This window comes from Scyliorhinus torazame, chromosome 14 (genome assembly GCF_047496885.1).
Source record: "Scyliorhinus torazame isolate Kashiwa2021f chromosome 14, sScyTor2.1, whole genome shotgun sequence".
Taxonomy (NCBI): domain Eukaryota; kingdom Metazoa; phylum Chordata; class Chondrichthyes; order Carcharhiniformes; family Scyliorhinidae; genus Scyliorhinus; species Scyliorhinus torazame.
This window is the reverse complement of record NC_092720.1, coordinates 82,342,670-82,370,564: the sequence shown is the minus strand read 5'-3', so window position 1 is coordinate 82,370,564 and position 27,895 is coordinate 82,342,670. Positions and strand designations below refer to the sequence as shown.

Below are 27,895 nucleotides of genomic sequence, written 5' to 3'. Positions count from 1 at the left end.
TTTTGACATTTACCTCAGTGGGGAACAATATCTGACTTCTGTGAAGATGGTCTGAATGAAATCTTCCACCTCCTTGAAATCACAACTGTAGCCCCATTGCCACTGGCTGGGAAGGTGCCCATGGCAATAAACGTTTATGCATCCAGCTCCTGTGAGCCTGGAGCTGGAGATATTTGCCATCCACTGCTGTGTAAGGGAGGTCCTGTGTTCAAAAATAGATATTCTATCCTGGCAGAGACAAGCAGGGGAGTGAACATAAGGTTTCACTGAGATTGTTAGTTTTGCAGGGCGCAGGGTACCATTAACTAAGCAGATCACTTTGTGGGTGTTGCATGTCAACTCTGCCCCATTCCTGGAACCGAGAAGAAAAGGAGTCCCTCATGTCCTGCTAGTGTTGACCGCAAGCAGCAAATCGTGCAGGTTAATATCCAGTATCGCAGCAGGAGTCACAAAATCTTCATTCTGCAGCAAACAACTGTGCCAGCTGCGTTTGAGCCATCACAGAACATCAAAGGGTGGCTTCTGGCAAACAAGTGGTATCTTTTGATGACATGGCTAATGGCTCCAGTGCGCAATAATGTCCAGTCAAAACTGTGCTGTCACACAAAATGTGACAGTGCAGACCACTGGCATTCTGAAACAAGACTCCCACTGCCTGCAGCCTGGCAATATTTGGCAGAGTGGGTGTCAAAACCCACGGTTGTCTACTATATCTTGCACAACCGCGCCGTAAGTAGGAGCTGCCTGAAGAGCATGAAGAGGAAGAGGAGCAAAAAGAGAAAGGAGAGGAGCCAAACCAAATAACCTCTGGTGGAGCAGGTGCCTGAAGAACTCATCCAATTCTGATACCACTAACTGAACTCCCAATTCCCCATTCTCCAGCAGTCCCACAGCTCTGTCACTGAGCATCACAATGTTCACATGGTCAGAGAGCAAAAACCCACCACAAAATAAATATTCCAATACAAATTTTAAAAATAAATCTTGCCACATTGCGTCCAAAAGTTCACAAGTTTTAAGATAGAGGAGAAGAATTAGGCCATTCAGCCCTTTAAGTCTGCTCTGCCATTCTATCATTGCTGATATGTTCCTCATCTGCTACCTACAATGTTACAGACCAAGAGCTGGATTGCATGTCCAGTAATTTCTGTTTTTATTTCAGTTTTCCATCATCAGCAACGAACTGGAATGGTCAAAATGCGCTGAATAGCCTCAAATGTTGTAACCAGACTATGATTCTATGTAAGAAAAATTAAGGGTTTGTTTCAAGGATAGGAAGAATGTACGGGGTGCATGCTTACACCATCTACTGCTTCTAAAGCAGAGGAGTGTGCTGGATGAAGAGGTGAGTGTGCGAATGAGGCCTGTGCATTGCCAATGGTTTCAGCTCTACCACTGGCCACAGCCTCAACAATGGATGTCCCAATAATCGTCACTACTGTTAGCTCCCTGTGGGGTTAGGTCATGTAGGTGCACCTGCGGCCTTCTGGTTAGTGCCTACTGTTTCTGGTTAGGCACCATCTTTTCCTGTAAAAGAGAGGGACATGTGTTAGCAAATGTTCTGCAAAATGTATGGTTGATGTGGCTGTCATGATTGAAGAGCTGTCAATGTGTGCAATGTGTGGCATATGGGTCCGGGACTTGCACCAGTTTGAAGTGCACGAGGATGAGGTAAGCCAGGAATGTTAGGTCTGTGCCCCGATTGAAAGAGATTGTTGGATGGCGAGTAATAGGAGCATGAAGATGCATTGACTGACCTTGACCACTCACGTGTCATCATTGAACTTCTACTGGAAACTCATCCAGGCCTTTGGGGCTTTACCCCTGGCATTGACCTCCACGGCTATCTGTCCCATTGCCATTTGAGCGTGTTTGAAGGGTATCTTGGTCCCTTGCAGAAATAGGCATATCTCCTACTTTCCGCCACTCTATCAATACTTCCAGTGCAGCAGATCGGAAAACTTTGGAGCCGCTCTCTCCCGTGTTTTGCTTTAATGCATCATTTCCCAGGTCGGGTTCACTTGCTGCAGGTCTACCTGCAACTTCTCCAGCCACAAAGCACTTCCCTTTAAAAGGTAACAGCTAGCTTTAACTTGGGCTATCACGTTACAATTCTGGGCCCCCTGCTGACGTATGGAGGCACCGATGAAGTTGGCATTGTCTGTACGCAGCAATCATTCATCTGAGTAGGAATTCTGAAGTTGAAGTTGGAGTGCTGACAACATTACATTGAACAGTATGGGCTGATTGCAATTCTGTACCTATTTTCAAGGGGCGAGCCAGACTAAGCCCTGCTATATTTTTGAATCATGGATTACTTTAATTTGGGAATGCTTAATTAATCATCAATTTATTGATGGATAGCACATTTTAAAAAGAATTTATACTACATAGGACTCTGCAGCTTTCTTGGAATTTAAATTTATTAAAATCAAGTAATCTCTCATGGTGCTTTAAATCCATCAGGAAGAGATCTTTATTCCATCTTGTTAAACTCCAGCTCAATGCCAATAAAACCAAAGCCACCACCGCCCACCATTGGCTTTCATTCCAACATGGCATTGGAGCCCCTTCGGCATATTAAACGTCGGAGAAACAGGGAGCTGCTTGTCCACGTATTTCCAGGGGGAGCCAATAATGTGATGGCTCGAGCAGCAATGGGAACAAATCAGTAAGTGTCGCATACCGATTTTCAGAACATTAACTGTTCTGTTCCTGATTGGTGGCGGTCTGGATAATCTTAACCTTCGGCAACAAACATCTGACTGATTAAAAATGAAGACACATCACACAGCATGACTGCTGTAAAACAGGATTCACCTTAATTGTTCTTGTCGTAGCAACTCTTCCTTCTGTACTGCTTCATGCTGGAGGCGTTCCTGCCGATCCATGTATTCCCTCAGTCTCTGCTGGTGCAGTGCATCCTGTCTTTCTTTCAGCTTCCGTGATTCTTCTGCCCGTACCTGTGCCAGGCGCTGCTGTTCCAACTGTTCCTCATATGGCGATTTATGAGTCTTCATTTGTATCTGTACCAAAAATACAGGCAATTAAATAAGCATATGCAAGCTATCCAATTCAGATTTGTGCGGTTTTAAAAATGTCTTTTAAATGTGCCAAATCAATGTTATATATGTTTAGTATTAGGAAAACCAACAATAGTCTTCAAAAACATTAGGAAATTGCATTAATGTAGAATAATATCATTAGGTAAATTTCCAGAAGGTACTTGACAAGGTGCCACATCAAAGATTACTATGTAAAATAAGAGATTTAGGGGATAGCATATTAGCATGCATAGTGAATTGGCCATATAACTGGAAACAAAGGGCAGGCATAAATGTATCAATTTTTGACAAGCTGTGACGAGTGGAGTGCCACAGGGATCAGCGTCAACCACTTACAGTTTTTATCAATGACTTAGATGAAGGGACCAAATGTATGGTTGCTCAATTTGCTGATGACAAAAAGATAGGTAGGCGAGTAAAATGTGAAGAGGATGCAAGGAATCTGCAAAGGGTTGTAGATCGAATGAGTGGGCACAAATTTAGCAGATGGAAGTATAATGTGGGAAAATGTGAACTTGTCCACTTTGGCAGGAAGAAGAGAAAAGCAGCCCATTATTTAAATAGAGAGAGATTGCAGAACTCTAGGGGCGGCACAGTAGTTAGCACCACTGCTTCACAGCTCCGTGGACCCAGATTCAATTCTGGCCTTGGGTGACTGTCTGTGTGAAGTTTGCACTTTTTCCCTATGTCTTTGTGGGTTTCCTCCTACCGTCCAAAGATATGTAGGTTAGATAGATTGGCGATGCTAAATTGCTTCTTCATGTCCAAAGGTTGAATGGGGTTATGCAGTTACGGGAATAGGGCAAGGGTCAGTGCAGACTCAATGGGCCGAATGGCCTCCTTCTGCACTGTAGGAATTCTGAATTTTTCCTTTTTATTTATTCATGGGATGTATATGTCACTGGCTCGGTCAGCATAAACTGCTCATCACTAATTACCCTTGAGGTGGTGATCGTGAGCCGCATTCTTGGACCGCTGCAGTCCATCTAATGCAGGTTCACCATGGTGCGGTTCTGGAGGGAGTTCCAGATTTGTAACTCGTCTTAAGTTGTTACATTTCTTTTTCCTCCTCCCGCCACATGAGTAAACAGACTTCAGTATATTCCTAAATATGAGAACAGCAAACTACTCTCCTACATGCCATTACATGATCAACAGAATTATTGGATCCATTTTTGAAGCCGCTTTCACAATCAGTCAAAGACAGAAAAGCTTCTAGGATGAGCAATGGGATTACTGAAAAATTCCAGGCATTTGCCTCCAGCTAGAGGCAATCAGCCATCACGTTGTGGAAGCAGACTGAAGACTGAAGACTGAAGTATTACCTAAAATGGTAATTTAGTTTTCTAGACCAAAAATTAATAAATTGTGAAATGAATCATGAACATAAAAAGTTGGAACTGAACCCTGCTCACCATGCTTGCCCCCTAAAACTAAAATAAAGCACTAAAGTATCACATCAGTGACATTTTAATTACTTACCATTGGAATTAGAACCAGGGTACACAGTCCCAAAAGGGGGACAATTCTAAGCTCTGGGCAATTAAGTTGGCTTAAAGGAGTTTAAGTGCCATGGGATGACATGTTTAATCTTAATGGAGTGATACAGGAACGTAAGACTCAGCAGCAGGAGTAGGCCATTCAGCCCTCTGAGCCTGGTCCGCCATTTAATAAGATCATGGTTGATCTGGTTGTGGTCTCAACTCCACTTTGCTGCGTGTCCTCCATAGCCCTTGTCGATCAAAAATCTGTCTAACTCTGCCTTGAATAAATTCAATGATTCAGCCTCCACTACTCTCTGGGGAAGAGAATTCTGCACACCAGTGACCCCATGAAAGATTAGAAAAATCTCCTCATCTCTATCCGAACATACCTTTCAGTCTTGAACTGTGTTCCCGAGCATATATAATATATTTATGTATCTTAAAATCTGTAACAAGTACTAAGTAAGATACCATTCAATGTGATCTTCGAAGTCCTCATGCTGCGTTAGGGTTTCTAACTCTCCCAGATTGTCCAAGAGTCTCCCGGAATTAAGGACTGACCTTCCAGGTACCACTCTAAGAAACCCAGAAGAAAGGATGTCAAGCTGATCAATTTCTTCTTTCCTGGCTTCTTCCCGACTCAGTGTAGCTGCTCCCACTCTGTGGAGAGAGTCGGTGTTCATGCAGCCACTCTGTGCATGCAATAATCATTTCAGTGACAGTGTGTATCGGTACAGCCATTGTGATCATGCTGATTTTGGTATTTGAAGATCAGCGACAGGATTTTGGACATGGGAAGAAACATTATCCGAGATAAAATGCAATTAAAACTTCTTTCTGACTGAAAATGTGCGATGCAATTATCTCTAACATCCTCCTTCTTCAACAAGATGAACTCCAGATGGTCCAAAACTCATAAACCACTTGCATTTGCATCATTTATGTCAATGAAGCCTCCCCCACCCCGGAATTTGCCATCTTCTCTCATACCAACCAACTCTTTTTCCCATGAAACACTTCTCCACTAATGCTGACACTTCTAAAACACTTCCAGACTGGATTCAGTAAAACGGTCACCATCTCATTTCTGACCTTCCACTTTGCATTACATCCTTACTTATCATCTGACGGCATCAATCCAGTTATGACTGTGTCAACTTTATTGCTCTTTCTGAATTCCAAATACATCTGTGATCTTTCCTCCTGCCAACACGCTCCTGTGCTGAATGGAAGTCTCATCTCCAGAACTCCCAAACTAATTAATTCCCCCCTCAAGACTGTATTACATTGGTGCTTCACACCTTTAATTTGTACTTGCACATTTTCCTCACCTGCTAGCAGGTGGTCTCCTAGTTCTCCGTGGAAATCGCTGGCACAGACCAGGAGAAAAGGCACTTTACTACGGTGGGCCCAGTGGGTAAGGTGTCATGTGATCAGATGTCACATGATCGAACCTTCAGAAATGCATCACTAGAAGTTGGCAACCCAGTGCATGAGGAAAGGTCTGAGGCGTACGATACAGTGAAGAAAGCTATACTGAATGCTTATGGGTTAGTACTGGAGCTTACAGACAAAAGTTTCAAAATATAAGAAAAAAATGTAGACAGACTTATATTGAATTCAAAAGGGTTAAACAAAGTAATTTTGATAGGTGGGTGAGAGCATTAAAAATAGAAGAAACCTGGAGGCCTTCAGAAGGAATTCTGTTGCAAGAATTTAAAGATTCATTACCTGCAATGATAAGAACTCAGGTGGAAGAAGAAAGGATTAAAACTGCTAGACTGCTGACGACTATGAGGTCACAGCATATCTTTTTAAATCGACGCAAGTTTAAATCTGAGAAAGGTAGAAAATGGGATGGCGCGAGAAAAGATAGTCAAACAAGAGAGGAAGTTGAAAATTCCAAGGCGACTTCACCTCAAAATAAAAAAGATGGCGCTGAGGAAATGAGAGATATGAGAAAAATTAGATGCTTTTATTGTAATAAACTAGGCCGCGTCTAATCATCATGCTGGGAGTTAAAAGGAAAGCCAGTTGGAGTTATAAATCTTAAGAAAGGAACTATTGGAGAACAAAAAAAGTCAATAAGGTTCACACACACAGAAACCCAAACAATAGGGGTGAAAATATGTGCACAAATTGTGCAGGGGCAGAGTAATCAGCAGGTAGCTGAAGTGTTCAGGAATTTTGTATCTGAAGGGAAAGTCTTTCCATGTGTAAAAAATGGCATGGGGAAATATAGTAATATTTTAAGAGATACAGGAGCAAGTCAAACCCTATTGTTGTGGGATAAGGATTTATGCTGTCAGAAGGAGTATTGAAGGAAGAGGTTCTGGTCGGCAGTATTCACAGTGAAACAAGAAAAAAATCCATTAGTGAAAATAAACTTGAGTAGCTTGAAGTTGAGATGGGAGAATTGTTTGTAGGAGTAGTTAGAGATATTGCCCATTGGAGGGATCCAATTCATTCTCGGGAATGATACAACTTGATCACAGATAGTAGTGCGGCCTACTGTGGTTGAACAGCTGGTAGAAATTCCAGCTGCAGAAAAATTGAAAACAAACCAGCCTATGGTACTCCCTGACTTTGTAGTAACCAGGGGCGAGATTCTCCGACCCCCCGCCAGGTCGGAGAATTGCCGGGGGCTGGCGTGAATCCCGCCCCCGCCGGTTGTCGAAGTCTACGGCACCAGAGATTCGGCGGGGGCGGGAATCGCGCCGCGCCGGTTGGCGGGCCCGCCCGCTCTATTCTCCGGCCAGGATGGGCCGAAGTCCCGCAGCTAAAATGCCTGTCCCGCCGGCGTAAATTAAACCAGCTACCTTACCGGCGGGACAAGGCGGCGCGGGCGGGCTCTGGGGTCCTGGGGGGGGGTGCGGGGCGATCTGGCCCCGGGAGGTGCCCCCACGGTGGCCTGGCCCGCGATCGGGGCCCACCGATCCGCGGGCGGGCCTGTGCCGTGGGGGCATTCTTTCCCTTCCGCCTCCGCCACGGTCTCCACCATGGCGGAGGCAGAAGAGACCCCCTCCACTGCGCATGCGTGGGAAGCTGTCAGCGGCCGCTGACGCTCCCGCGCATGCGCCGCCCGGAGATGTCATTTCCGCGCCAGCTGGCGGGGCACCAAAGGCCTTTTCCGCCAGCTGGCGGGGCGGAAATTCGTCCGGCGCCGACCCATCCCCTCAAGGTTGGGGCTCGGCCCCCAAAGATGCGGAGCATTCCGCACCTTTGGGGCGGCGCGATGCCCGTCTGATTTGTGCCGTTTTGGGCGCCAGTCTGTGGACACTGCGCCGTTTCCGGAGAATTTCGCCCCAGGTTTCATAGATAGAATTTACAGTGCAGAAGGAGGCCATTCGGCCCATCGAGTCTGCACCGGCTCTTGGAAAGAGCACCCTACCCAAGTTCAACACCACCACCCTATCCCCATAACCCCACCCAACACTAAGGGCAATTTTGGACACTAAGGGCAAATTATCATGGCCAATCCACCTAACCTGCACATCTTTGGACTGTGGGAGGAAACCGGAGCACCCGCAGGAAACTCACGCACACACGGGGAGGATGTGCAGACTCCGCACAGACAGTGACCCAAGCCGGAATCGAACCTGGGACCCTGGAGCTGTGAAGCAATTGTTCTATCCACAATGCTACCGTGCTGCCCACTGGTCACAGGCATTAAGTGCACAGGATGAGAAAAGTGAGATAAGGTTAACTGACATGGGGCTGGATTCTCTGCCCCGCCGTCCCACATTTCTGCCTCGACCTGCCGGCGGGATTCTCCGTTACACCGGCCGTTCAATAAGGTTTCCCATTGTGGGGCAGCCGGGAAACCCCCGGGCGCCGGCAAAACGGAGAATCCCACCTGCGGAGAATCCCGCCCGTGATTTTTAGTAAGCTGTACGAAGATGGAACAGAAGAAGGGGAAGAAACTGATATGTTTAGTTCAAAGAGATTGATGGAATTACAGCAGAGTGATTCCAAATGAAAACAAATCTATTAAATGGCTTACTTGGAATTGGAGGCTCAGTGTATTTCTGGATGTTATTATGTGAGGGATCACATAATAATAAGAAAATGGCATCCCACACAATAGTGCAGATGGCAAATGGGCAGAAATTCATCAAATTGTATTATCTCCTGAATACAGGAAAGAGATTCTAAGGATAGCTCATGAAATTTCATTGGGAACATCTAGGAATAAAAAAATAACAAGCGAACGTACAGAAAGTTTTACTAGCTGGGACTACAAAAAGATGTAGTTAAATTTTGTCCAACATGTTCCATGGGCCAAGTAATAGGGAAACCACAAGCAGCGATAAAACAAGCACCTTTGATCCCTATTCCAGCTTTTGACGAACCTTTTACAAGAGTTATAGTCAACGTGTAGGACCGTTGTCGACAGGCAAAGTGGAAATGAATACTTGTTAACTATTATGGATATATCCAATAGATTCCCTGAAACCATACAATTAAGAACCGTTATAGCCAAGAGAGTGGTAGAGAAATAACCAAGTTTGTTCCTAGGTATGGCTTACCAAAAGAGGTACAATCAGATCAAGGGTCAATTTTCATGTCAGGACTATTTAAAGAGGTCATGAATAGCCTGAAAATAAAACAATATAAATGATCGACATATCATCCAGAGTCTTAGGGAGCATTAGAGAGATGGCATCAAACTTTGCAAACAATGATGAAACTGTGTTGTTAAGATTGCCCTTATGATTGAGACAAAGGGATTCCATTTTTATTTTTTTCCATCATGGATGCGCCAAATGATTCTACTAGATTTAGTCCTTTTGAATTGGTATGTGGACGTGAAGTTAGAGGGCCACTAAAATGAATACAAGAAAAGCTATGAAGTACAAGTCAGTACTTTTGAACTACTTATCGAATTTCAGAGAAGATCTGAATGGAATTGTGAGGAGTCAAGAAAGCATTAAAAGACAGCACAGCAGGGAATGAAATCCATGGCTAATAGGAAGGCACAGACTCGCAGTTTTGTAGCAGGGGTGAAAAGTGCTAGCATTATTACCTGTGTTGGGTGAGCCACAAAAAGCTACATTTAGTGGACCATATCAAATTGAATGAAAACTGAGCAAAGTAAATTATCTGGTACGCACACCAGTTAGATGTAAATCTAGAGTGCACCATGTCAACATACTTAAGCGATATTGGGACAGAGGAGATGAGTGCAAGCATGACGTCTTGATATCAAGGGTTAAATTTTGACAATGACTTTCCTCCAATTCATTTGGGAAGTACTGGGAAATTTAAGCGTCTGATTATTTTCCAGATAATTGCCGAGACAAATTGGAAGAGTTGCTTCAGTCTTAGAAGTGTAATTGTGGGAATAAATTAGGTAGACTGGAGATAGTGATGCATGATGTAGATATGAGGGAAATAGTTCCAATAAAGCAACATCCATATAGATTAAATCCAGCAGTATTATCACAAGTACAGAGGAAATTGAATATAAATTCTCCAAAATGACATTATTAAATTGAGTTCTAGAACAAAGAACAAGAACAAGGAACAAAGAACAATACAGCACAGGAACAGGCCCTTCGGCCCTCCAAGTCTGTACCGGTCATGATACCAACTTTTGCCAAAACCTTCAGCACATCCTTGTGCCATATCCCTCTATACCCATCTTATCCATGTGTTTATCAAGATGCCTTCTGAACGTCATTAACGTATCTGCTTCCAGAACCTCCCCGGGCAATGTGTTCCATGCACTCACCACCCTCTCCTCGCACATCTTCTCTAAACTTTGTCCCACGAACCTTAAACCTATGCCCCCTGGTGACTGACCCCTCCACCCTGGGAAAGAGTGTCTGCCCATCCACTCTATCCATGCCCCTTATGAACTTGTAGACCTCTATCAGGTCACCCCTCAACCTCCGTCTTTCGAATGAAACCAGTCAGAGTCTATTCAGCCTGTCCACATAGCTAACACGCTCCAGACCAGGCAACATTCTGGTAAACCTCCTCTGCACCCTCTCCAAAGCCTCCACATCCTTGTGGTAGTGTGGCGACCAGAATTGTGCACAATATTCCAAGTGTGGCCTTACCAAGGTTCTATACAACTGTAGCATGACTTGCCAGGTTTTACACTCGATGCCCCGTCCAATGAAGGCAAGCATTCCATATGCTTTCTTGACTACCTTGTCCACTTGTGTTGCCACCTTCAAAGATCTGTGGACATGCACACCCAGATCTCTCTGACTTTCTACATTCCTAAGAGTTTTGCCAATTACAGTATATTTTCTCTCTATGTTAGACCTTATTATCTTACATTTGTCCAGATTAAACTCCATTTGCCATTTCAATGCCCAAGTCTCCAACCTATCTATGTCCTGCTGTATCTTCTGACAATCCTCAAAACTATCTGCCACTCCACCAAACTTGGTGTCATCCGCGAACTTACTAATCAGACCGACTACATTTTCCTCCAAATCGTTTATGTACACTACAAACAACAGAGCCCAAGCACGGATCCCTGTCGAACACCAGTAGTCAAAACCTCCCATTGCTACCCTGCCTTCTGTGGCCGAGCCAGTTCTGTATCCATCTTACCATCTCACCTCTGATCCCATGTGACTTCACCTTTTGTACCAGTCTGCCATGATGCACCATGTCAAACGCTTTACTGAAGTCCTTGTAAACAACATCCACTGCCCTCCCCTCATCAATCATCTTCGTCACCTCCTCAAAAAACTCCATTAAGTTAGTGAGGCACGACCTCCCCTTCACAAAACCATGCTGTTTATCGCTTACGAGTCCATTTGTTTCCAAATGGGTATAAATCCTGTCCCTGAGAATTCTCTCCAATAATTTACCTACTACCGACGTGAGGCTCACCGGCCTATAGTTTCCAGGATTATCCCTTTCTTAAACAGCGGTACCACATTAGCTATTCTCCAGTCCTCTGGGATCTCACCTGTAGCCAATGAGGATACAAAGATGTCAGTCAAGGCCCCAGCAATTTCCTCCCTTGCTTCCCTCCGTGTTCTGGGGTAAATCCCATCTAGCCAGGATACTTATCTATCTTAATGTCTTTTTAAAGACCCAATACCTCCCCCTTTTCGATGTTAACATGATCCAGACTGTCCACACAGTCTGGATCATGTTAACATCAAAAAGGAGGGATTGGTTCTAATGATTGGAGCTCCCCTATCGTAAAGATGCCAAATCCAGATGAAACACAACAACTTTATGTGGACTGCTCAAAAGTGAATGCTGTCACCTGGAGGGATTCGTTTCCGATACCATGGTTGGAGATTGTATTGAACTAGTTGGACAGTCTACATTCATTTTAAAAAATAGGTGAGTTATTGGCAAGTCCCTTTGTCTGAGTGGGCAAATAAAATCTCAGCACTCATGACGCCAGATGGACTTTATCAATTTAAATTTACGCTGTTCAGGATGAAGAACACACCCACAACATTTCAGAGACTAATGACTAAAGTTATTTAAGGACTGAATCACTTTGCAGTGTATATTAACGATTTAGTGGTTAACGTTAAAATTGGGAAGAACATCTACAATGCTTAAAAGAACGGTATGAATGCTTAAAAGAGGTTCATTTCATCAGAAATTTGGCAAAAAGTGAACTTGCAAAAGCTCAAATTTCATATTTAGGACATGTCGTGGGGCATGGTCAAAGGTCCCCACGAGATGCGAACATACAGGGCATTGGAATTTTCCAGAACCCAGAAGAAAAGTGATTTTAAGATTTCTAGGAGGGAGTGGATTTTATCGTACGGTTGTGCCAAATGTGGTATGGCAACTGCTCGGCCCAAGACTGTAAGAAACATCAGAGAGCCATGAACACCGCCCAGTCCATCACACAAACCCGCCTCCCATCCATTGACTTTATCTACACGTCCCACTGCCATGGGAAAGCGGGCAGCATAATCAAAGGCCCCTCCCCCCGGGCTCACTCACTCTTCCAACTTCTTCCATCGGGCAGGAGATACAAAAGTCTGAGAACACGCACGAACAGATTCAAAATCAGCTTCTTCCCCGCTGTTACCAGACTCCTAAACAACCTTCTTATGGACTGATCTGATTAATACATGCACTCCTGTATGCTTCACCCGATGCAGGTGTCTATGTATAAACATTGTGTACCCTGTGTTGCCGTATCATATTTTTTTTTTAATGTACAAATGATCTGTTTGAGCTGCACGCAGAAAAATACTTTTCACTGTACCTCGGGACAAGTGACAATAAACAAATCCAATCCAATCCAACTTTAGCAGTGTGGTAGCACCATTTACATAACCTTTGAAGAAGAGCAAGAAGTTTAACTGGACAGAGGACTGCTAAACCCCATTCCAACATTTGAAAACTGTGTCGACAATCAAGCCAGTACGAGCCGCACCAAATTATAATTAAAAAAAAAAAAATTTAGTGGACCCAATTATTTCTTTTCCAATTAAGGGGCAATTTAGCGTGGCCAAGCCACCTAACCTGCACATTTTTGGGTTGTGGGGGTGAAACCCACGCAGACAAGGGGAGAATGTGTAAACTCCACACGGACAGTGACCCAGGGCCGGGATTCGAGCCCGGGTCCTCAATGCCGTGAGCCAGCAATGCTAACCATTGTGCCACGTGCCGCCCCAGCCGCACCAAATTATGATAAACAGTTTAAATTGGTTATGGATGCGAGTGACATTGGTGTGGGAGCTGTGCAGTTACAAGAAGATGATTTTGGGATTGAGGCGCCTGTGGCATATTTCTCAAGGAAATTAAACAGAAGTATTCTGAAATTAAAAAAGAGACTTTATGTTTGATATTGACATTACAACATTCTGAGATTTATGTTGCTAGTAATCCAGCAGAGACAATCATGTATACGAACCACAATCCTCTAAAGTTTCTGGAGAATTTTCTAAATCGGAGCACCAGGTTATTTCGATGGAGTTTGTTACTACAACCGTTTAATTTAAAAATCATTCATGTGGCCAGGAGAGAAAATGTCACTGCGGATGCTTTCTCATGAACGTAAAAGGGACTGTTTGGAACATTGGGTGTAACTACTCTGGGGTATATTTTATGTTAGTGCATGCTTTGAAATCTTTGTAATTGTTGATAACGGAGAACCGATAAGAAATAGTTGAGAAAGAAATTGACTTTCAAATTAAGATCTTTCATTTTGAAAAAAAGAGGGAACACGCTAAGAAGGGAGAAAAGTTAAGATTAAAATAAACAAAATAAAATAGGGAATTGATTAGAGGCAGATGATGTATGGAGAAATGATGAGATGTGAATTCACCTATCAGTGAAAAACAAGCATTTTACATATGTGATTAAAGAAAACAATGGGTCTATAGAGGTGGTAACATCAAAGTGGAGAGATAAGCGGCTGGATTCTCCAATTCTGAGACAAAGTGCTGACGTTGGCGTGGGAACGATGGCCTTTTACAACCGAAAAAAATGGCACAAAACGGCCACTGATCCCCCGTCTGGTGGGGGTGAGCAGGCATGCAGCCTAAAGCACCCGGCTCTAGCTGCCGATATGGCCGGAGAATTGCCGGGTCCGTGGACGCACATGAGCCATTCAAGGACCCAGGCTTTGGCCAGGGGTGCCACCCCCGGACCACCCTCCACCAGTGTCCCCAGCCCCTGCCAAACACACCCTGCGCGCGGATCAGCTCTCCCCCGACTGTCGTGACACTGGACTCAGTCCACAGCCACCATGCAGAGTTCCCAACAAAAAAATAGCATGAGAGATGCACGCCGCCGGGAACTCGACACGTCGAGGGCGGAGCTTTGGGGGGGCCTCAGGTAACATCCTGAGGCCATCCATACGGTGTGCAGCATACTCCTCGGTTACGCCATTTTGGAGGGGACAGAGTATCGCAAAAGCGGCAACGCCCCCCGATTTCGGCACCAACGTGGATTGTCCGGCCGATCACCAATCGCAATTTCGGCATTGGAGACCGGAGAATCCGGCCCTAGGAAACTGACATGTACCTGCCCAAAGGCAACTCCACAGTGTTAATAACATCAAAGAAAAATAAATTGTGTAACTGGAGAAAACTAACTAAGGAAAGGGAGATAGAGAGACAGCTAACTTTAGAACTGTAGCAAGTTGCAGATCTAATGTGAAAGAAAGCAACTATTTTCCGCCTTCGCTGAGCTGAAGGTTATTTCCCAGGTGTAGCCACCTTAACCTGGTTGTGGTAATTACCTGCTGGAATTATCTCAAAGCCACTTAAAATTTGATATTGTTTGGGAAAAGGGTATCTCAGAGGGCAGGTAAATATAGGTAGTTGGGGACCAAGGAATGATTTCATGTAAAATTGTATGTGTATAGTCATAAGTATACTTAAGTGGCAGAGTGTACTATAGTCCTTCTTGTCGTGTGTGTCTTTGTCTTTCTTTTAAGTGAATAAATATTCTTTATTAATTGTGCATACAGCCACTGGACTGTTCCTCACTATGTTTTACCGTTCCTCACATTACACCAAAAAAAACATACAAAACTATGAATCAGTGATCCAAGTTTCTGTTCTGGGTTTTGGGATACTGTGACATTTAACATCAGCGTGGCTCGTAACATGAGCATTGCTACCTTTGCCTCCTTAACAATGCTGCTCTTCAAAGAAATTAACTACAGAAATAGACTCAAAAGCAAATCGATCCAGCTTGTTGTATTGTTTAAATTTCTGTGGGTAGACAATTTTTCATCTCCACGAAGCTCCCGACCAGAGTGGAGACACGGTACAGATCTAGCGGGAAATTACTCAACCTATGTCTCCTCCAGTCCTGAACCAAGATCACCCCAACTTCTGTCATCGAGCTGCAGTACACATGGGTATGCATATACTCAAGCACCGAATCCAAACTAGCATCGACGGAATCATGAAGGCATATGAAAGAATGGGCTTAACCTCAGGAAGGCAAAGGTCCTCTACCAGCCTGCTTCCACTGCTCCCCCCCCCACCCCCCAATTATCAAGGTCCATGGTGAGCCATTAGACACATGTATCTTTTCTCGTACCTCATTTCAGCAAGGGCAGACATCTGATGAAACTCAACAGCTCCTCCATTGTGCCTGTGCAGCCTTCAGCTGACTAAGGATAAGAGTGTTTGATGACAAAGACCTGAAACACGGCACCAAACTCATGCTCTACAGGGCTTCCATGCTACCTACCCTCCTATAGGCATCAAAAACATGGATTGCGTACAGCCGACATTTTAAATCCCTGGAGAAACATCTCTGTAAAATCCTGCAACTTCAATGGCAGAATAAATGCTCCAATATGACTGTCCTCTCTTCGGTCAGCATCCCCAGTGTTGAGACACTGATTATGGTTAATCAGCTACATTGGTGGGCCACATCGTCTGCATGCCTGACAAGGCTCCCAAAACAAGCTCCTAACTTCAAGCTTCGACAAGGCAAGCGCTTGCCAGGAGGCAAGAGGAAACCTTTTAGGGACGTCCTCAAAGCCTCCCTTAAAAAATGCAACATCCCCAATGTTATGTGGGAATCTCTTGCTCGAGATCTCCCAAACCGGAGAAGAACCATCCGCGAAGGTGCCAACCATTCTGAATGTCTGTGGCAGGCCCAGGTGGAGGCTGAGAGCAAACAGCGGATGTAGCGTACTGAACTCTTGAGCATCCCACCCACCCCACCTGCCTCCTCAAACACTATCTGCCCCACCTGTGGCAGTGTGTGTGGACCCAGCATAGGACTTTTTAGTCACCTTAGGATCCACAATCCCAGAGTGGAAGATAGTCATCCTCGGTAGTGAGAGACTGCCTAAGAAAAATAAGAAAACGATTTTGAAATGATGCGACTGGAAGGACCACCTTAAATCCACATGCCATTTATGGTGAAGTTTAGAATGAGTGCTAATTCAGGGATAGCTGCTTTGAAAAAATTAAAAAAGAACAGAAGGTAGGCAAGGATAGCACTTGTAAGAATAAGGGTGTGCAAAATTTATAAGACAATTTGTTACTCCTCTGCTGCCCTCCTCTGCCATTTTTAAGCAAAGCAGAGACACTGAAAGTCATACTAAATTACAGAAATAAAAACAGAAAATGCAGGGAAAACTCAGCAGTTCTGACAGCATCTGTGGAGAGGGAAACAAGAGTTAATGGCCAAAATCGTCAGTCCTCAAACGGGCTGGGATTTTCCGGTGAGGGGAGTTTTGGTTGGAGCGCCAGTTTCTCCGTTCTCACTTGCAACGGGTCCCGCCAGACGCCACTGGAGAGTCTCGCCGCGTGTTTCGGGTCCGTATGACTTCTAAAGTGTACTATCCTGTTCATTGTAGCTCACACCAGTAGTATGTTGCTTTTAAGAGGTTTAAATTATTTTAAATTACTGAAGTGTTTGAGCATACAGAAAAGTTCCTGTAATGTCACGATCTGTAAGCGAATTTGTGAGGAGAACATTTGGGTGGAATCCTGTTGAGGCTTCGGGAGATCTCGTGTGCCTGTTGAAAAGCTGGCAAGAAGCCTGGTTTCGGGAAGGCCCGCCAAGTCACAAGGCAATCAAATCAGGCAGTGGGGGAGTCGACAGTGAGCCTTCTACGGAAATCAATATCCCAAGGATGGAAATATCATCTACAAAAGCTGCAGGCCAATCAGAGATTGGCGGCTCCTGTGTCAGCAGGTCCATTGGGGAGGCCATGGCTACTGCTGGAAGGACAGGGAGTCCCAGAATTGTGAGTGGGGGGATGTAGGGAGGGGGTTGTCAGCAGCAAGGGCAAGTTCAGCAGGCCATCACCCCCTCCCCAATGTCCAGTCCCTCAATCAGACATTTTGATATTACCAGTACCTTTGATCGAAGCCCACACCGCCCCACTCTGGAGGTCAGAAACAGGCCACACTGTTTTACCTGCATTTTGAAAGACCCTGCATGCTGCATTTTGAAAGACACACTTGCCAATGGATTAATACCAGCAATAGCTTGCCAGAGGTCATTAATTGGTCACCTAAAGGCCTGAATGGACATCAGGGCAGGACGGCCAACCATGTGCCTTCCTACCCAGAACATAACTCCGACAGAGGCTGGAAGGCAGTGGGTTCTAGTACACCACCATCCCAACAAATTACATGCACTTCCCAACTCCACGCTCACCATCAGCGAGAGAAGATTCTACCCTTTTTCTCTCAGTGGATCATTAGCCTACAGAATTCTCTCACCCTGAGGGCAGTGGAGGCAGAGCCATTGTTTAATATGTCTATATTTTTATGTTTAAGACTGAATTAGATAGATTCTTGATTTTCAAGGGAATCAAAGCTTATAGGGGCTGGGCAGCAAAGTGGGATGAGGCCACAATCAGTACAACCATGATCTATTAAATGATGGAGCAAGCTTGAGGAGCTGAATGGCCTACTCCTGATCCTAATTTGTATGTACGTATCAATGTGTTCAACCAAGTTAGTGTACAGATCATGTAAACTGGCTTCATTGGTAATGGGTTGGTCAATCCAGCACAGAACAAAATTAATTCTGATTGTGAATAGTATAAACAACAAAACAAGAAGTCCAAGCAAAGCTCAATAAAAACATTTCTAAAAAACACAAGCACTGCTCAAAAAATGGATTGAGCAAACTACTCAATAATGTTGGGTGGGATCTACCGGTTGCATTACACCTGAAAAGCAGCACGGTGCAATACGACTGCTAGGTGCTGGGAGATCCCGGGTGGGATTCTCCCGCAACTGGCCAAGAGCGGCGCGAACGAATCCGGCGTCGGGCCGACCGCAAGGTGCGGAGTCCTCCGCACTTCCGGGGGCTAGACCACCGCAGGAGGGGTTGGCGCCGCGCGAATTGGCGGCGAAGGACCGGCGCGAGTTGACGCATGCACAAGACCGGCTGGCGTGTTTCCGCGCATGCGCAGGGGGGTTCTTCTCCGCGCCGGCCATGGCGGACTCCTACAGAGGCCGGCGCGGAAGGAGAAAGTTCCCCCACGGCACAGGCCCGCCCGCAGATCAGTGGGCCCCGACCGCGGGTCAGGCCACCGTGGGGACACCCCCCGGGGCCGGATCTCCCCCCCCCGAGGACTCACCCAGCCGGCCTACAAGCCAGATCCCGCCGTGATGGACCATGTCTATTTCACGCCAGCGGGACTGGCCAGGAAATGACGGGGCCCAGAGAATTGCCTGGGGGGGGGCGCTGCCAACGGCCCCCGACTGGTGTTGCGTAAATCCCGCCCCCACCCGAAAACCGACACCGGAGAATACGGCAGCCGGCGTCAGAGCGGTGGGGCGGGATTCGCGCAACCCCCCCCGGGGATCTCCGTCCTGGCGGGGGGGTCATAGAATCCCGCCCCCCAAGTCTGGGATTTACCCGTCTTGCTACGCCTCGCGAGATCTAATGCTATCTCGTGAGACGTCGCAATGTGACTCTTGCCCATTGTGGGCGACATCACTTTGTGGCAAATCTGCATATTAAAGAGTGAGACAGCTATTCTTACTCTAATATGCATTCTTAAGATCTACCCAAGGCATGGGATCATTCTCCTTTGCCTTGGAGACCTAGGGCGAGTGCCGTTCAGTGCTGGTCTTCACATATAGGGACCAGACGGAATAGTACTGGGGATTGGAGGTGCATGCCCTCTGGGCAGGGTAGCCTGCCACTGCTGATACCACCTGGACACCCGAGCAATGCCACCCTGGCACTGCCACCTGGGTGCTAGTCTGGCATTACTAAGGTGCCTGGGTAGCATTTTCTGCACGACAGTGATTGGGCCCGAGGGTGCTCTGCGTGGGTGTGGGGTTTGCTGGGAGGTGCCGGGGTCCGTTATTGTGAGTTGGGGCTGGGAGGGGTTTCGGAGGTAGTGGCATCCCAATCTCCCGCAGCACTGAAGAGTTCCGGTGAGTGGAGCTCCTCAGTGCAGAAAACGTGGCTAAGTGCGGCTTCGTCGGGGAGTTCCTCACTGAGGTCCCCAATCTACCCGGATCGGCGTTAGAAGTGGGGTGTTTCTCAGCGCTCCGAGCACTAGAAAACACCAAACTAATTTTGCGTGCTACAGGACTCTTTCCCCATTCGTGGAGATCTCTGCTGTTTGGATTCATGCTTAACACAATTGGGTGTGGTTGTTGGAGCTCAGTCCCAGAATTTCACTGCAGGTGTTTCTCAGTGCCCTAGGCCCAACCACTTTCAGCTGCTTCATCAATGACCTTCACTCTATCATAAAGACAGAGTGGGAATGTTTGCTGATTATTGCACAATGACAGTTCCATACCCGACTCCTCAAATGCTGATGCAGACAGTGACCATATACGGCAAGATCTGGACAACATTCAGGCTTGGGCCGATAAGTTGCAAGTGATATTCGCGGCACACATTTGCCAGGCTCCAACAACCATCTCTATACATCTTGCCTTGACATTCAATGGCATTACCATCACTGAAACCACCACTTACCATTGATCAGAACCTGAACTGGACCAGCCATATAAATACAGTGACTAAAAGAGCAGGTGTGAGCCTGGGATTTCTGAAGTAAATAACTCACTTTCTATCAACCCAAATCCTGTCCATCATCTACAAGGCACAAGTCAGCAGTGAGATGGAATACTCTGCCCTTGCCTGGTGAGTGCAGGTCCAGAAGCTTGACATCATACAGATCAAAGCGGCCTGCTCGATCGCCACCCCTTCCACCACCTTAAACATTCATTCCCTCCCATCACTGACATACAGTGGCAGCAATGTGTACCAAATAAAAGATGCACTGCAGCAACACCCGTTACAGACCTATGGGGCGGGATTCTCCGACCCCTCCCGCCGGTTCGGGGAATCCCCAGGGGACGGCGTGAATCGCGCCCTGCCGTTCCGACTCCGGCTGCCGTATCTTCCGGCGCCAGCTTTCGGGCGGGAGCGGGGATCATGCCGTGCCGGTCAAGGGCCGTTGGCAGCGGCCCCCCCTGCAATTCTCCAGGCCCCGGGGGGGCGAGCGACCGTCAGTTCCTGGCCAGTCCCGCCGGCGGGAAACAGACATGGTCCATCACGGCAGGACCTGAATTGTAGGCCGGCTACTGAAGTCCTCTGGGGGGGGGTTGATCGGGCCCCGGAGGGGGAGCCCCTACGGTGGCCTGGCCCGCGATCGGGGCGCACCGATCTGCGGGCGGGCCTGTACCATGAGGGCACTCCTTCCTTCCGCGCCAGCCTCTGTAGGGCTTCGTCATGGCCGGCGCGAAGAAGAAACCCTCTGCGCATGGGCAGGAAACACGCTGGCGGTTCTGCGCATGTGCCAACTCGGGCTGGCCCTTCGGCACCGGTTGGCACGGAGCCAACCCCTCCACCGCCGGCCTAGCCCCGGAAGTGCGGATGATTCCGCAACTTCTGGTTGGCCTGACGCCGGAGTGGTTTGCGCCGTTCTTGGCGCTGGCGCCGGGCCATCCCGCCAATTGAGGGAGAATCCCGCCCATGGCCTCAACCACCTAGAGGGACTCGGGCAGCAGACTCAGAAGAACATCACCAACTGCAATCCCTTCAATTCAAACACCATTTTGATTTGGAATTACCGGCAGAATTCTCCCATCCTGCCCACAGCGGACTTGGTAGCCGGCAGGAGCAAAGAATCAAACAGGAACCTGGTGCGGGATTCTCCCCTACCCGGTGGGACGTGGGATCCTGTCGCCGAGGAGAGGCGTGAACCACTCCCGCATCGGGCCGCCCCAAAGGTGCTTAATCCTCCCCAACTTCAGCGGCTAGGCAGGAGCCGGAGTGGTTTGCGCCGCGCCGGCCGGCGGGGAAGGGGCTTGGCAAACCGGCGCCGAAGGGCCACCGCCGGCCGGCGTGAGTTGGCGCATCCCGCAAATCCCCAGCACCGGAGAATTCGGCAGCCGGCGGGGGTCGGAGAATCCCGCCCCAAACGTCAGGGGCGTCATTCTCCGACCCCCCGCCGGGTCGGAGAATGGCCGTTGGCCGCCGTGAATCCCGCCCCCGCCGAAGTCTCTGGTACCGGAGATTGGGCGGGGGCGGGAATCGGGCCGCGCCGATTGGCGGGACCCCCCGTTCAATTCTCCGGCCCAGATGGGCCGAAGTCCCGCCCAGAAATTGCCTGTCCCGCCGGCGTAAATCAAAGCTGGTATTTACCGGCGGGACCAGGCGGCGTGGGCGGGCTCCGGGGTCCTGGGGGGGGGCGTGGGGCGATCTTACCCCGGGGGGTGCCCCCACGGTGGCCTGGTCCGCGATCGGGGCGCACCGATCCACGGGTGGGCCTGTGCCGTGGGGGCACTCTTTCCCTTCCGCCTCCGCCACGGCCTCCACCATGGCGGAGGCGGAAGAGACTCTCCCCACTGCACATGCGCGGGAAACTTTCAGCGGCCGCTGACGCTCCCGCGCATGCACCGGGAAACTGTCAGCGGCCGCTGACGCTCCCGCGCATGCGCCGCATTTCCGCGCCAGCTGGCGGGGAAACAAACGCCATTTCCGCCAGCTGGCGGGGCGGAAATCCCTCCAGCGTCGTATTTACCGGCGGGACCAGGCGGCGTGGGCGGGCTCCGGGGTCCTGGGGGGGTGCGTGGGGCGATCTGACCCCCGGGGGTGCCCCCACGGTGGCCTGGTCCGCGATCGAGGCGCACCGATCCACGGGTGGGCCTGTGCCGTGGGGGCACTCTTTCCCTTCCGCCTCCGCTACGGCCTCCACCATGGCAGAGGCGGAAGAGACTCTCCCCACTGCGCATGCGCGGGAAACTTTCAGCGGCCGCTGACGCTCCCGCGCATGCGCCGGGAAACTGTCAGCGGCCGCTGACGCTCCCGCGCATGCGCCGCATTTCCGCGCCAGCTGGCGGGGAAACAAACGCCATTTCCGCCAGCTGGCGGGGCGGAAATCCCTCCAGCGTCGGCCTAGCCCCTCAATGTTAGGGCTCTTCCCCCAAAGATGCGGAGCATTCCGCACCTTTGGGCCGGCGCGATGCCCGTCTGATTGGCGCCGTCTTTGGCGCCAGTCGGCGGACATCGCGCCGTTGGGGGAGAATTCCGCCCCAGAAATCCGCTGGTGTAAAATCACATTGCAATTGCGGGTAACCAATGCCGGGTTACGAGTGAGTCAGTCCTCCCACTGCCTGATGATATGAACGGCATTTTCATCACATGAATGCTCATTAAAACAACCATCAGGCCCATCAGGTCTTCCGATCTTCTGTCATGCCGGGAAAGTTATATCGATTGCTAAAGAGTGCCGTGCACAATGTAATGCTTAGTTTGTAAGAGACTTTGAGGTGAATGCTTCAAAGCTGTTAGGAAAACACAGGGAGTTTTAAAGGATTTATATTTGTATTAGAAAACTTTGGAGGGTTTAATTCAATGTTTCTCTGGAAGGAAGGTAAAACCTATAGTTCGGTTCATGCTGGACAAAAGTGTTTACATGTGTGAGAGTTAGTTCAGTTCCAACTGTTTACCATTGTACTTAGAGAGGGCTATGGTGTGAATAGTAAATAAACCATCAGTGGTTGCTGAGCAACTGGGGGCTTTTTAAAAAAATTTAGACTACCCAAATAATTTTTTCCAATTAAGGGGCAATTTAGCATTGCCAATCCACCTAGCCTGCACATCTTTGGGCTGTGGGGGTGAAATCCACGCAAACACAGGGAGAATGTGCAAACTCCACACGGACAGTGACCCAGAGTCTGAATCGAACCTGGGAGCTCGGCGCAGTGGGGCAGCAGGGCTAACCCAATGCGCCACCGAGCTGCCCTAACTGGGGGCTTTTAAAGTTTTCATTTTAGCTGGATATATTGCAGTTGAAGACAGACCACAGGGACTGAACATCTCTCAGCTCTGCCAGATGAAAGACTGGACAGGATGGGGGCTGCAAAGAAGCAAGCTCCCAAAGAACCAGTTACAGTCCAGATAAATTGCGACAGAAAGAATGTCTTACGATGACTAAGCTTAAGAGAACAGAGACCAAGGTATTGTTCAGAAGAATTCAAGGAAGAGTCAACAATTTCCGTAACCAGATTCATAGTGGCACAGCAGACTTCAGCGGGAAATCAAAAATTTGATGCCATTTTAATGGAATCTGGGATCAAGAGTGAAAGCAATTGTGAACCGTTCGTACAGCAGTCAGGGCTGGTAAAAGTACTTGGATACTGGATTCGCTGGTAAAAAGCTTAATGGAAGCTTTATTAAAAGAGCTATTTGGAAAACCGGGATTGGATTTCAGAATGCAAACCACTAATGGAAAGCATTATTGTTAAAGAAGATTTTAAAGAAGTGTGTTTTTTTGGGGGTGCAGTTTTGAAAGACAATCATGTGTGGGGATTTTGAGGAGAAATCCATAAACATTCACTTGAGGTTCAAAGTGCAGAGTTGTGTTGTGTTATTGAAACCATTGTAGTTTAAAATATGATTAGTAATCTGTGTTAATCTTAAAATATGTGTGGAATTGTTAACATAGGGGGGTGAGTAATGGGGTACTGTATCACAATCCAATTTTTTTCATGCTTAATGAATGTTTTTTAATGTTTGCTATTAAAACTAATTACTAGTCCTGTGACCCTGTTCCTCCACGTTTTATAACAAAAAAAGTAAAAGTTAGTCTTTTGAGCCAGGGTTCCATTCTGGAATCTTCCCATCCAGTTATAATATCAACTGGGATTATAACAAACGTAGGGGCTCTTTCGGGATTTCAAAACGTGGAGAAAGGGTTATTGGTTGCTGATTAGTAATAATTCATTGGGAGATTGTGAAACGTGGAAACGTGCTGAATAGTAAAACATGGTCTGGGATTTGTTGTTAAATGGTGGGATCTATGAATCCTTTTTTTTGGAGTAATTGGGGTAGTGAGGTACTGGACAAAGGAATTGGAGGTATATTGTATGGGTTAGCAAAATGGCATTGGAAATTGCTACGGTTTTTATAAAGATGGAAGATGTAACTCTGACTGGTTTACAGAAAGTAACCAAGGGTCAGTTAACTGGATTGGAAGATAAATTGGAGTTGGGATTACCCGTAGAGGTAAGGAAAGGAGAGATGAAAGCATAGCAAAACATTTAAAACTGGAGAGCTTCCCTGGGGGACCAAGTATCTCAAAAAATGAGGCAATTGAATTAGCTACAATTCAATTACAAAAGAAACAATTAGAAATGCAGGAAAAGGAAATAGAAAAAAGAACAAAGAAAAGTACGGCACAGGAACAGGCCCTTCGGCTCTCCAAGCCTGTGCCGATCATAATGTTCTAACTAAAAACAAAACCTTCTGCCTCTACTCGGTATAAAGAGAAATGAAAAAACTTGAACTGGATGTGCAGGAAAAGCAAAAAGGGAAAGAGAAGGAAGAGAAAAAACTTTTTGAAAGGAAATTGAAACTTGTCATGGAAATGGAAACATCTGCAAGAGAAAACAAGGCACGGTGGCAGAGTGGTTACACCACTGCATCAGAGGCCCAGGGTTCAATTCCAGCCTTGGGTGACTGTGTGGAGTTTGCATCTTCTCCCCACGTCTGCGTGGGTTTCACTCAGGTGCTCTGGTTTCCTCCCACAGTCCAAAGATGTGCAAGTTAGGTGGATTGGCCATGCTAAATTGCACTTAGTGTTCACGGATGTGCAGATTAGGTGGGGTTACGGGAATAGAATGGGGGAGTGAGCCAAGGTGGAGTGTTCGTTCAGTGCATTAGTGCAGACTTGATGGGCTGTCTGGCCTTCTTCTGCATTGTAGGGATTCTATGGAAAAGGAGAGAGAGAGAGAGAGAGAATTTCAACTTAAAGTGCTGGATGTTACTGCAGAGACACTAAAGCAGGTTGAGGAAGGAAGTAATTTGAGACATGAAACTATTGGAAAAATGTTTAAATTTATACAAGTTACCGGACCTATGGATCCTCCCATGTCAGATCTGTATAGCACCTGGGGTTGGGGATACCGGAGGCTCGTTCCCCTTGCTGTCACACACTAGTGTCTATCTGGACTGCGCTGTGCTGCGGGACTCATGCAGCCACTGCAACAATGGTCCAATGTTCGACCAGGGGTGAAGTGTGAGGTGTGGCCGGGTGGGGGTGGCCTGACAAAGGGGACAATGTGGAAGAAGGGCTATACAAGATGGGGGGCTAAGGGCGAGAGTTATCAGTGGCAGGCAGAGGGCAAGAGGTGAATGACGAAGAAGAGCACTGGAAGGCAGAGGGAGGGCCGAGAGAAGTTGGACCCTGGCAACGCTGCATTGAAAAGCCTACAAACATCGGGGTCAAAAGGTACCACATTGTTTACTGGAAGGGGATGGATGAAGACTCCAGAGGCAGTGGATGGAGGTCCAAGTGGGACATTGATGCCTCGCAAGTGATGGGCTCAAGAGGAAAGGTAGTTCAATCGAGGAACAGACTTCTTGAGGTTGTTAGCCTTTTCCCTCTGGGTTGCTGATATCCTACACGGTCTGGTGAAGATAGGTGGGCTGGAGAAAGTGATATGAGCATGCTGGATTGGTATTTAAATTTCGCGCCGGGGCCTTGAATCCTGCTGGCAGACGGTGGATGCATGAATCAGCTGCGGGCCCACTAGGTGGCTTGGAAGGGAACTCATGTGTGCATAATTAATGAAATTCAAAGCACAAAATCTTCCGCAGAATCCTGTCATTCCGGTCAGTGAGAAAGGTGCCTCCGGAGTCGCTTGCCACTGCACCAAGTCTCAAAAACAGAGAATTTTGCCCTGTATCATTGTTCCTTCACTGAGATTAGGTCAAAACACCGGAACACCTTCCCAAACAGCACTGTTGGTGTATCCACATCAGACTGACTGCAACAGTTGAAGGAGATAGCTCACCATAAGGGAAATTAGGGATAAGTGACAAATGTTGGTCATGTCAGTGATGCCAACATCCTGTGAAAGAATAAAAATGAAAGATTTCTGGCCTTCTCCCAAATCTGTGTCCAGAGGCTGGACATTCATTTCCCTTGCAGAGGCAGGGGACGTAAAATAGAGATGGTGGGGGGTTGTCACTCGTCGAGGGCTGTCTTTATCGATCACGGAGTTGGCTCTCTTAGGTGAAACGCTCCCTTCCTTCCTCCCCTCTCCCTCCATTAAAACCAACCCCGTCACCTCCGCACCCCTCTCCCTAAACTACCGAAATCTTCCTGGTCCAAGACCCCGGATTTACCTGGGGATGTAAGGGCATTGAGCTGCTTCTTCTCCTGCAGTCCCGGCAGCAGCCACTGATGCCTTTCTGTCACTCACTGGACTGATAGAGCTACCGGCCAATCCGATTGGCCGTCAGCTCGAGAGGGTAGGCTCTGCCCCAAAGAGTGGAGGAAGGCCGACTCAGCCCTCACTAGTCTGCCCCATAGCACGTTATGGCTGTAGGGTTGGTCGACATGGAGCATGTCGGTTCCACACCAACTTCATTTCCGGGGGGGCCATGCAGTCCACCCTCCCTCCACCCACTCCCCCATGTATTATTCAGCTTCACGTCTTCTGTAACTTCTTCTTTGAATCTCTCCAATCAGGTTTCTGTCCCTTCCATGGCAATGAAATGGCATAAAGGAAAGTTAATAGAATCATAGAATGACATCCTCCGAGACCTCTCTGCAACCCTTTGACATGCTTCACCATATCATCCGCTTCCAATACCTCTTTCTGGAGTCCGGCTTAGTGGGAATGTGTTTGCTTGATTCCAATCTTATTAACCCACCTGCAACCTAAGTATGTCCGGTAATGGTCTCTCTTCTCACTTCTACAGACCCAAAGTACGTATTGCTTCTTGGCTTTCTCCACTTGCTCATCTTGGCCCTTAGCAACATGATACAAAGACATGGGATACAAAGACGTGAATCCCGCCCCCGCCAGCTGCCGAATTCTCCGGCGCCGGGTTTTGGCGGGGGGAAGGAATCGCGGCGAGCCGGCTGCAGGCTGCGGCCCCCCCTGGCGATACTCCGGCCCGCGACGAGCCGAGCGGCCGCCCGTTTTAGGCCGGTCCCACTGGTGTAAATCAGAACAGGTCCTTACCGGCAGGACCTGGCTCCACGGGCGGCCTGCATAGTCCTCAGGGGCCGTGGGGGGATTTGGCCCCGGTGGGTGCCCCCACGGTGGCCTGGCCCGCGATCGGGGCCTACCGATCCACGGGTGGGCCTGTGCCGTGGGGACACACTTTCTCTCCGCACCTGCCGCTGTCAACATCCGCCATGGCCGGTGCGGAGAAGAACGCCCCTGCTCATGCGCTGGGTTGACGCCAGCACATGCTGGCGCTCCTGCGCATGCGCCCACTCGCGCCGGCCGGGAGAGATCCTTCGGTGCCGGTTGCCGTGGCGCCAAGCCCTTCCGCGGCGACTGGCATGGTGCCAAACACTGCGATGCCAGCCTAACCCCTGAAGGTACAGAGGATTCCGCACCTTCGGAGCGGCCCGGCGCCGGAGTGGTTCACGCCACTCCTCGGCGCCGGAATGGCCCGCGCCGCCGGTTC

At 48.0% G+C, this 27,895-nt stretch overlaps 1 protein-coding gene across 3 annotated transcripts in view; it reads right to left on the bottom strand.

The window, feature by feature from the left end:
- Window positions 1-27,895, bottom strand: part of golim4a (golgi integral membrane protein 4a) — a 215,393-nt gene that overhangs the window by 64,521 nt on the left and 122,977 nt on the right. For all 3 annotated transcript variants that reach the window (XM_072474426.1, XM_072474429.1, XM_072474428.1), the window contains one exon: window positions 2,821-3,026. In XM_072474426.1, the coding sequence (XP_072330527.1) occupies window positions 2,821-3,026 (206 nt within the window). The remainder of the gene's footprint in view (window positions 1-2,820; window positions 3,027-27,895) is intronic.